Here is an 11,463-nt window from a genome sequence, read left to right on the forward strand (position 1 = left end):
TCATTGTCAATGTTGAAAACAAAAATGGCTGCCTCTTGTAGGCCCTAGCCTAATATGTTTATATTCTATTGGGTAGTTTATGCAAATCAGTTAAAAGAGCATGCATTTTGAATGACAAATGTGCTGTGCTATAAATGAAACACGACACGGATGCGATTCGGTTCAGTGAGAAGGTTGAGATACACTGATCAGGTAAGAATATCTGAAGCTTACTGATAGATTTTAGGGGTGTATAATGGTCATAAGTCCTATTAAGTAAGACAACGTCCTGTGGAATGTATACTTTTGGGGGTTGTATAAAACTGGTAAGAATTTTAGAAAATAACTGTGAAGTAGAAACGGCAACATGATGCTTTAGTATTTTTGTGATATTATGATTGGACCCTGTAAACTATTTGCCTATTTTATAGCTTAATGAGGGATTTTGAAGTAGGATATTTATTAGTTAATTCTCATGAAAGTGCTGCTTCATGAATCTTGAAAAAATAGTTAGACCTATATAACTAAAAGAAAATCTAACGACAATAGTATTGCATTATCTACATTTAAATATGATCAGTGACTCTAGTAATGTACTAATGAGTTTCTTCGTTTGGTCTGTCGACTGTCTGTGCTCTTTGTACATTCCATTAGATTTATTAGCCTACATAATTTAAAACAATGTAAAAAAAAAAGGACAATAATTTTACAATTTAAAATAACATTATATATTTAATTGTCATAGTGATGGCAGATTTAAAGTTGACAGTTTAAGTTTAGTAGCCTAAATGCAGAAAAAGTAGATGCCTTCATTTTTCCTATTTCTGAGAACACCTTATTTTTTTACAATGAGTTATATATGCTGATGTGAAAACAACTGCACCTGTAACTCTTACATCATTGATATACGACGTTTCAAAGCAAGCAGTGTAAAATGGTGTAATGATATTGCAAAGTCATAATACCGAGACATTGGTCGCATGCTCTTTTTCAGATCACTGACTAAAATCAGGACAGAAGTCATGCTGACTATTCTTCTGATCACGGCTATGCTTGGTCAAGGTAAGCAATGTGTAATTTTATCCTCTTGAAGCCTAATAAAAGGCATGTTAATTTGACATGTTCCTGATATTAATAACTCTTGATTTGACAGGCCAGTCATGGGACAGCATTGGGCTAAACTTCATCACAGCATTTCCAGAGAACATAGCCTTTTACTATCCAGTTAATCCAGTGAATGCTCTCAATATCACCGCTGTCCAAGCCGACACCGTGGTGACAATCTCCATCTCAGATAGTACCTGGACATACCAGGACACACTTCCAGCAGGAAAGCCTGTAACAGTGACCCTGCCACTAGGTATTGAGGAATACAGATTCGTTCAAACTCTTCAGACCGTCAAAATCAGCAGCACGAAGCTCATCGCAGTGCAGTCGATCAGTCAGCGAGGAGATAGTGTACAAACTAATGTCGTTCAGCCTATGAAAAATCTCGGTACGTTTTATTCCATCCCCGCACTGAATTACAGCAAGATGATAAATACTTTCTTTCAGTCGACAGGAAATATAAGCAAGAAATACAGCTCCTTCGGGCTGGTCATTATCAATGGAGCAGAGAGTAATTTCATCAAAATTGTAAAAAAGCCTAGAAACATTATTTCAATTCTTGATCCGTACGCCGTACTTCAGCTCCAAACCGACGGGACAGAAATTTCAGTTCAATCTGATTATAAAGTAGCTGTGATGCTGACCCATCCATGTGTAGAGATCTCAGGATGCAGATGCAACATGGTGGTGAACCAACTTTATCCCGACACTCAGTGGGATAGCAGATTCCCTGTACCCGGAATACTGAACGTTCGGCTACATCTGACATCCTCAACGAATATCATTGCCAGTGGCGGGAATATACAGTCGGGTACTTTTGAAGCCTATACCTCAAAACTCCTGTCTCTCCCATCTTTGGAGTTAGGATCTCAGTTCATCAACACTACTGACCCTGCTTCCCTCAGGCTTGTCGGTCCAGGCTTCATCATTGAACCGATCCCACTATCCAGGTTCTCTGCGTGCTACCTAGTAGTGCCTGTCAACTTGATGGGTGCCAATGTCATAGTGATTGCAGAAACGGAATCCAGGAATAGTGTGTATATAGATGGTGATTTGCTTTCGTCCACTACATGGAGCACTATCAGCGATTCAAAATACTCGTCTGTATTAGTGACTCTTGATGACACGCATGTCATTTGGCATCCGTCCACAAAGATTGCCGTGTATGTGTTTGAGAAGAGCGCAAGTTGGTATGGAGGCCCAGCTATATCTTTAAGCGCAAACCCAGGTAAGAAACATTTTTATTGATTGGTACGCTTATTGTTGTTATTTTTGTATTGCGTTTTGGAGTCTTCTAACATCAGCACAAAGTATGAAATGCTTTAAAGGTTAAAGAGATAGTTCATCCAAAAATGAAAATTCTGTCATTAATTTCCCTCATGTCTAAAGTCCATGTTGTTTTGGACCCCATTGACTTTCATTGTAAGGGCAAAAACAGTTCTTCAAAATATATTTCTGTTGTCTTCCACAGAAGAATATCATATAGGTTTGGAATGAAATGAAGGCAAGTAAATAATGACAGAATTTTCATTTTTGGGTGAACTGTCGCTTTAAGGATATTGAAATGGGGCTAGTTGTCACACTACTACTATGTCTAACATTAGGCTTATTTATATTTTTTGATTTTATTTATTTATTTATTAAGTGAGTTTATATATAGACACACACCTTGTTATTTTTTAAATATTGTTTATACAGGAAAGAAAGATACAGTTAACTTAACACACGTTGACCCAAACCTCTCATTATTACGAAATTGAAACAATCCTGAAACAACAAATATGTATACGGTAACATACAAAACATCAAACATTGTTTTTCTAACAGAAATTTTAAATAAAAAAATACATAAAATTTAAAACACAATGTTTATAATAATATTTATAAACTGTTTATACATGTTGTCCTAACTAAGAGCAAAGTTAAATCTATTGGTTAAAATCTGCCATAGTTAACACTTTCCTGAATGTATACTACAGTGCTTAGCATATGTGAACACACCCATGCTAAAGTTGACTTAAAAGAGGGAATAAAAAATCATCTTTTGGAAATTGATCTTAATGCCTTAATAAAAAAAAAAGGAAAAATCCAACCTTTAAGGACACCAATTTTCGTTGTGAATTAATAATGTATCGTAAATAAATAAATGTTCTTCCTTAAAATACAGGGTGCATAAGTCAGTACACCGCTGTGTTAAATTCCCATAGATGCAGGCAGATTTTTATTTTTAAAGGCCAGTGATTTCATGGATCCAGGATACTATGCATCCTGATAAAGTTCCCTTGGCCTTTTGAATTAAAATATCCCCACATCATCATCACACACCATTCACCATATCTAGAGATTGGCATGGGGTACTGTAGTGGATTTTTCCCTAAACCCAACCTACCCTAGAATAATTTATACTCCAGCGCGCCTATACATTGACGTTATCTGAGTACACACTTCCTTGACTCTCCAGTCGACTACAGCATCCGTCTAATCCTATACTCCAGCGAGTCTACAGTCAACTACAGCCGAGTTTAATCCTATAATTCTAACTTGTTTTCCAACTTACCCTAAACTGACCTGCTGTGCAGCAGTAATATCAGACAGACTCCAACAAATGTTCTTTAAATGCTTTTAATTACGGCCAGGAGAGTTCTCGAGCAATACTCAGAGAATCTCCCAAGTAAAAACCAGGCCGGTGGATCTCAGACAAATTGAGAATCCCACCAGTAAACATGAATACAATAGTTTTTATACAATGGGGAGGTATGTCAAATGACAATAATATGATTGGTTCTTCATATGCAAACCTTTCTGTTACTGTAAAGCAAACTTTGTTTTAATGATTACTTCACTGTTAATCTCAAAGTTCTAAACTGTCCAGTTTCATTTCCCATATTTGTTATTTATACACACAGTCAGGGGTTTGACACATACATTCATCTAAAATACAGGATGTCTTAGTACATTGTAACAGAGTGTTAGCAGGTTAAATAAGGTTAAATGTTAAAAACATGGTTAGCTTAATATTCAGTTTAAAATTTCTACCACAGTACTTTCAGTAATATCATCGCTAAATGTAAATCAAACCAGCTATTAGGCTAACTGAAATAAGACCATGCCAATCTCTAGGTATGGGGAAGAGTGTGTGATCATGTGGGGATATTTTAATTCCAAAGGCCAAGGGAACTTTATCAGGATGCATAGTATCCTGGATCCATGAAATCACTGGCCTTTAAAAATAAAAATCTGCCTGCATCTATGGGAATTTAACATGGGGTGTACTGACTAATGCAACCTGTATTTTAAGGAAGAACATTTATTTATTTACGATACATTATTCATTCACAAAGAAAATTGGTGTCCTTAAAGGTTGGATTTTTCCTCATTTTTTCAATAACACAAAAGATTTTTTATTCCTCTTTTCAGTCAACTTTAGCATGGGTGTATTCACTTATGCTAAGCACTGTTTTATTCTGTATAAAATATGTTGATATTTGAATCTGGAGAGGTAAAATCACAGAAATGATACTAATTTATGACAGTTTTGAACAGTTTTTGAAACCAGCTTACAAAAGCACTTACTAAAGAAAACACTTTGTGAAATTGGATTTTTGTCTTTAAACCTTTTATTTACTGAGTGTGACAACTAGCCTATGCTAAGCCTGTACTGCTTACGTACTTACAAACATGAGTGTTGTGTTTGTCTGCATTTAGACCCTGTTGGCTGTTTAGTGGCCCCTTCTAAGTTCGACATCATCTTAACACCTCAAACCTGGCCTGAATCCCATCAATACTGTATGCTCATAAGTGACGAGCTTTTCAGTCCGAGCAATAATGTGGCGCAAATGGAGATGGTCGACATTCTGAATAGTGAAGGTTTAAATGAGAGGCTCTGGATCGGACTGCGCCGTAGTCTGCTCACATTAGAGTGGTATCGGCAGAAGGGTAAGGAAGTCCACAATATGACATACACGCGGTGGGGAACCGGGGAGCCACGTGTTGCTGAGCAGGGCATGTGCGCTTCAGTATTCCCAAATTCAAACACGGGTTTCCATTGGAAAAGTGTGCCCTGCTGTGCTCAGTTGAAGTCCATCTGCTACACAAGTACTCATTACTTTCTTCTGGATTTACCCATCTCAAACGAGAAACCCAGTAATTCTAATAGTAATGCTAAAGGAGATGAAAATGTATAGTAAAAACTGGCCAGCACAAAAAATTACAAAATATTTAAGAAACAAATCACTGACATCTGAGGATAACATTTTTTTCTTTATATTTTACAATTCATGGCATTAAATGACATATTGTTAATATACAAACCTACTTAAACTTCCAAAATATTCTATTTTATGCTAGTAAATAGAACAGAACAGATTAAAGATGCTAGATCATATATATATATATATGTAGACATGAAGTTGTTTGGTCACAAATACCTCCAGGAAATTCCCATTGCCTTTTATAACCATGAATATTGTATGTATAGATATTATGTACCATGTTCACACTTTATCTATTTTATAGGAACATGGATTTATATGTAGTTATCGGCACTTCGTATATCCAGTATATAGATGTATACTTAAAAAAAATAAGACATTCATAAACAGATTTAAAGGTACAAAGTCGACATGAAACGTAAGTTATGATAGTCTTTTGTTCCCAATTGTAAGTAAAATGGCTTCTCTAATAAGAAAAAAATGTAGGGCGGGGCTTGATTTTGTCCATGGGGAATTAACTGGATGGTTGTGGTTTGCTATTTCCGTGATCTCATTTGAGTGACAGGTTGCTCCGCCCTCGCGTCAGTAAACATCATCAGAGAAGAGATGACACTGCAAAAAGGGAGGGGAAGTTATTTTGACAAAATATTACAGGGGCACATGAAATTTTAAGAAATAATTATGTGTGCGCGGAAGTCATTTATAATAAATACGGCACTATTCATTTTAAAAACAAGAATTGTAAACTGATTTTATGGTGACTTTAAAAACCATTTCCACATAGCATCATCATGTTTGTATGTCATATTTGTATACATGTCTAGGAAGTTGTAGTATTCCAATAAACATAAGCATTCAGACCTCAAACCTAGTGCATGCATCATTTAGCCTTTAATGGCATTGAGAAACCGAATGATGACTGCTGTAAAAATATACAGCATGTGTTATATGACAAATAGCTCTGTCAACAGCTCATTATGCAAACTAATGTGGTTTTGAATGCAAAATGTGCCTGTGTTGCTGGATATACACACAAATGAAGATTATTTTGCTCAGAGACTGGAAGAACTGCAGCCTTGAAGCATCAGGTAAGTCTTGTTGATACTGTATGACATAAAATGTTAGATTAATACAGAACTACTTGGGCATGCTTATGAACTTTCTGAATGTATTGCAATCATAAATTTAAGAATAGTTTGAATAAAGAATTTTTTTATGGGTTATGTTTATAACTTTAATCCACAAAAAAGTTATATGATCATTAATTTATGACAACATGTTTTTACATTGCTTTAACTCATCAAAATATGTTAAGCAATTTTCAACTTTTTCCAAAGTTATACAAGATTGAACTAATTATTTTAAGTTAATGTAATTTTAGCTGAAATTAGTTAAACATCCAACATTTAAGGCAGCAACTTTTTTTTTACAGTGCATTTTTATTGCACTCAAAGTTTTTAATCAATGTAACGTCTACATTACAGGGTTTTATTCAGTATAAATTTAATATAAGTCAAATCGGTTATTTAATATGACTGGTTCAACCTGATTTTTAAGGTCAGTTCAGGTAGAAATCTTTCCTTAAAGTAAGCTGCACAGCTTCTACAGTGCGCATCTTTCTATTTGAATCACATTCCCCGCAAAATCTTGTGTGTTTTGTTATTTCACATTTTGTGTAATTTACTCTCATCATTATTTTTCCTCTTGATTGTCAGATTTGGCCGATATAACACCAGTAGCCGCTCAAATCAACTGAGAACCGCGGATTAACAGTGATGCTGTTTCATCTTCTCTTCATGTCACTGGTTTGCCTGGGTAAATTATCTCTCACATTTTCTCACATTTATGTTCAAAGTAGATTCAAAGTAGGACAAATGAGTAGTAATACATTAACACTTCAGCATACTAATATGTCATAAACAAGATTAACTAGTCTGTTACTAATATTAAATTTAGGACTAAGATAGTTCCTCATTAGGTAATAAATAATTACTGAAGAATGATATTAGCATCAATAATAACTACCTATGACATATTATAAAGAATGACTAATTCATTTCTAGTCAACATCAATGTGTCTGAGATGTGAGCAAGCGTCTTTTTTTACTCTCAATGCGGTCATAAAATGCATCACAAAATACTCAATTGTTACCTAGTCACTCTTCAAGAACTACTAGTGATCTTTTTCACCAAAATAATGGTCCAGATTACTAGTAGTGACTAGGTAACACTTGAGTAATTTCTGATGCATTTTATGACTATATTCAGTGTAAAAAAGATGATTCTCATCTGGACGTAGTGGACGTCACACACAATAATGTTGTGATTAGTAATTCATTGGTAATTCTTTATCATTTGTCAGAGTTAGATGATAGTTATTAATGAGTCGAATCTCATTTGTCAATTATTGATTACCTAATAAGGAACTATCTTAGTCCTAAATTTGATATTACTTACTGATTAAGCTTGTTTCCATATTAGTTAATGTGGAAAATAGTTAGTTATTAGAACCATCAATGCCAATATAGAACCTTTATTTTTAAGAGTGTGTAATTAGATGGTCATTACCATGTTTGAGTTTATTTTGCTATTAAACCATCTGACAGTACATTCTTCTACTTGAAATACGGGTGATTGACAAATAAGCAAATAAAAGGGCATGAAATATTGAAATTGTTTTATTATGTTAGAGTGTAAAAGAGTGAAGAGAATTGAAGGAAATCATAATTGTGGGAATGTTATACCAGTTTATCTATACTCTGTATAAAAACAATGAACTCTAAACTGATGATTTGACAGGGTTGTCAGTGGAGAGCTATGGAAAAGACTTCATCACGGCATTCCCGGAGAACATTGCCAACTACCATCCACAAGAGTCCTCCAACACGCTCCAAATTACTGCTTTCTACAGCGACACCACCGTCTCGATCACCATCAACCACACAAATGTATTTAATGGAAAGCTACAATCTGGGCAGACTAAAGTTGTACATTTCCCCAAGTATGTCGAGCAATATCAGTTCACACGCTCCTTTTATTCTATCAGAATCAATAGCAGCAAATTGATCGTGGTTCTTCTGATCAGTCAGCGAGGAGACAGCGTGCAGTCTAATTTCGTTCAACCTGTAAAGAATCTCGGCAAGCTGTATTCAATCCCCTTTATCAATTACAATCAGATGCTGGCGTCCTTGTACAACACGGCAGAACCGTTAGCTCTGCGCAACTGGAGATGCATCATTATCAATGCTAGGAACATCATGAACGTCATATCCATCCAAACAGTTAGCATGAATGCTCAACAAACCTTTAACTTTACGCTCAGCCCGTACGAACTTTACCAGTTCCAAACCAACGGGTCTGAGATTAAAGTGTCCTCTAGTAACACCGTGGCTGTGCTGTTGACCCATCCGTGCGTTGAAACTACCTGGTGTGATTGCAACATGGTGATGAACCACGTTCTCCCTGAAAATCTGTGGGGTCAGACTTTTGTTGTGCCGTCGGTGAAGAACCTGAATTCAACTTGGCTGCAAATGACATCCACAACGAATGTCATGCTCAGAGGTCAGAATATAAGAAATTCTAATTCTTCAGATCTAATTTCCTTCCCGTACCTCGAAAGTGGACCTCAGCTCATCACTGCATCAAACTATGTGTCCATCAGGCTTATCAGTCCAGGCCTCATCTTAGAACTCATGCCAGAAAGCATGTTTGCTGCCTGTTACCTGCTGCAGATGAACTCAACAGGAGCTGAGGCCTTGATCATAGCTGAAACAGCCAGTAGAGCTGATGTTTATGTAGACGCCAATTTGCTTTCGTCCACTGACTGGAAAACCGTTGCCAATTCAAACTACTCTTCTGTATCCGTGTCGCTTAATGGCACGCATATCATTTGGCATCCAGCCTCCAGGATCGGAGTGTACATGTTTGAGAGAATGGAGAGTGGAATTCCTTACGGAGGCCCAGCTGTGATTTTAAATGAAGATCCAGGTAAAGTAATACCTTTCTTATCCTAGAGTGAATGTGATCATGACTTTGACTAATTAAAGTCAACATGAAATGTTTTTTTTTTACAACGTATTTGACTTCTGAAATGTTACATAATTCGGAAGAAAGAGAATCTGGATCAGCAAAATCTGGATACTATCAAATGTTTGAATGACACGTGACACGAAACTAGATTCAGAAACAATATGTTTTATATATATTTATTTATTTATCTATTTACAATGCATAGTATAATTATACTAATTCAATACACAACCGTGCAAAAGTTTGGGGTAAGTAAGATTTAAATTTTTTAAAGAAATCAATACTTTTATTCAGCAAGGATGCATTAAATTGATCAAAAGTGACATTTTCTTTAAATGCATGTTGTTCTTTTAAACTTTTATGTATCATGGTGTACACAAAAATATTAAGCAGCATAACTGTTTTTAACATTGATAATAATAATAAGAAATGTTTCTTGAGCAGCAAATCAGAATATTAAAATGATTTCTGAAGGATCATGTGACACTGAAAACTGGAGAAAATGCTAAAAATTCATCGTTGCCATCACAGGAGTAAATTACATTTTTAAATATATTCAAATAGAAGACAGTTATTTTAAATATATTTTATATCAATAATATTTCACAATTTAATTTTTTTAAATTTTTTTAAACTTATTTAATCAAATGGCCTTGCTGTAGCTCAAACAGTAGCACGTTGGCTGTCATGGGTTCGATTCCCAGGGAAAGCAAGAACTGATAAGAATGTAAATGTGACTAACTTGAAATGCAATGTAATTTGCTTTGGATAAAAGTGTCTGCCAAATGCGTAAATGTAAAGAAATGCACCCTTGATGAGAGCATAAGAAAGTTCTTTTAAAAACAAAAAAATCTAACTTACATTTTTAGAGCTTGACAGTAAAAACCAGTATTCTTTCATCATATAGAAAGTAGCTCAGATAATCTTCAAACAAACAAACAAAATGTGTTCCTATTGTTTTCTTATGTAAATGCATCACAAATTTCCCTGTACAATAACATGCACAGATGAATAAAGCAAAATTATACCAATATTGAGTTTTAAAGTAATTGACCAAAATATATTCATAATACTTGAAGTTACACTAAAGTATGAATGAAATCAAGATTCCCACTGATTACTGAAAACGTCACAGTATGTTTGTATGCACATAGATCGTGATGGCTGTATGGCAGATCCTGCACTATATAAGACCACTACTGATGTCATGACGTGGCCCGAGTCACATGATTACTGCTTAAATGCAACTTTACAGCTGAGCACACCAAACAGCGCAAGGGCCCAAAGGGAGATGACCAGATTTCTGCTGAAAGACGGCGGTCCCAGGTACTTCTGGATCGGGTTGCGGCGCAGTCTGCTCACATTAGAGTGGTACTGGAAGAACGGCAATAACAGCGAATACAGCGTGAACTACACAAAGTGGGCCGATGGGCATCAAGAGAAACCCTGGAAAACTTTGTGTGCTTCTGTGTCGCAGGATTTCTCCTGGAAGAGTGCGCCCTGTTGCTCTAAGATGAGGCCCGTCTGCTACAAAAAGGCCCTATACTTCAGTGATTTGACCTTTGATTCACTAGATAATCATTTTTACATCGTTAGCCGAAGGGTCTGACCTTTAAATCCACATTGTTTCTTTTTATTTTATTTCAATGACTCCAGTAATAAATCAAAAGTCAAAACATGATCTAATGACTAGTCTTATTTCTCAGTTATATAAAACCTTTTACTATTACATGTCTGTTAATTAAAAAATAATGTTGTTAATTTTAACTTTTAAAATTTTAGTTTTAATTTTATTCTTAATATAAAGCCATTTTAACACTTTTATTTTCAACATTAAAAGATGTGGATCTTTTGAAAACGCAATCAAATAATATGTTATTGTCCATGATAGTTAATTAAATATTTTATGGCTTACTGTTATCGCACAAACTGAATAGGCTCTCAAGCTGGACAACTGTAAAAACTGTTGTAATGTCAGATGTAATGAAGGGTGATCTAAAGTGAAGATGAATACAAGTACTGTATATGTCATACGTTCACGATGCTCTTGAAAAGGGCCACTCCTTCAAGCCTGTTTGGCTTGATTCTGGTGCATTTTGGGAATGTTTATCTTTGTTGGCTGACGCATTTCAGCTCA

The 11,463-nt window shown here is 35.4% G+C and overlaps 2 protein-coding genes across 3 annotated transcripts; both read left to right on the forward strand.

Annotated features, from left to right (window-relative positions):
* The first annotated feature begins 156 nt into the window (after positions 1-156).
* Positions 157-6,164, forward strand: LOC143722679 (IgGFc-binding protein). 2 transcript variants are annotated; one of them, XM_077214161.1, is made up of 4 exons: positions 157-192; positions 974-1,041; positions 1,133-2,314; positions 4,792-6,164. In XM_077214161.1, the coding sequence occupies exons 2-4, from the start codon at positions 1,002-1,004 to the stop codon at positions 5,268-5,270; spliced, it is 1,701 nt and encodes a 566-aa protein (XP_077070276.1). In that variant the 5' UTR covers positions 157-192; positions 974-1,001; the 3' UTR covers positions 5,271-6,164. The 2 variants fall into 2 exon arrangements, with proteins under 2 accessions (XP_077070276.1, XP_077070275.1); XM_077214160.1 differs by lacking the exon at positions 157-192 and having other exon boundaries at positions 968-1,041.
* A 797-nt stretch (positions 6,165-6,961) lies between these two features.
* On the forward strand, positions 6,962-10,975 carry LOC143722680 (IgGFc-binding protein). The gene is made up of 3 exons (XM_077214162.1): positions 6,962-7,112; positions 8,097-9,284; positions 10,481-10,975. Exons 1-3 carry the CDS (start codon positions 7,073-7,075, stop codon positions 10,933-10,935), a joined length of 1,683 nt encoding a protein of 560 aa, XP_077070277.1. The 5' UTR covers positions 6,962-7,072; the 3' UTR covers positions 10,936-10,975.
* Positions 10,976-11,463: the final 488 nt, after the last annotated feature.

The sequence above is a fragment of the Siphateles boraxobius genome, unplaced genomic scaffold (assembly GCF_051911475.1).
Source record: "Siphateles boraxobius isolate OS27281-9 unplaced genomic scaffold, OSU_SipBor_1 68, whole genome shotgun sequence".
Lineage (NCBI taxonomy): Eukaryota > Metazoa > Chordata > Actinopteri > Cypriniformes > Leuciscidae > Siphateles > Siphateles boraxobius.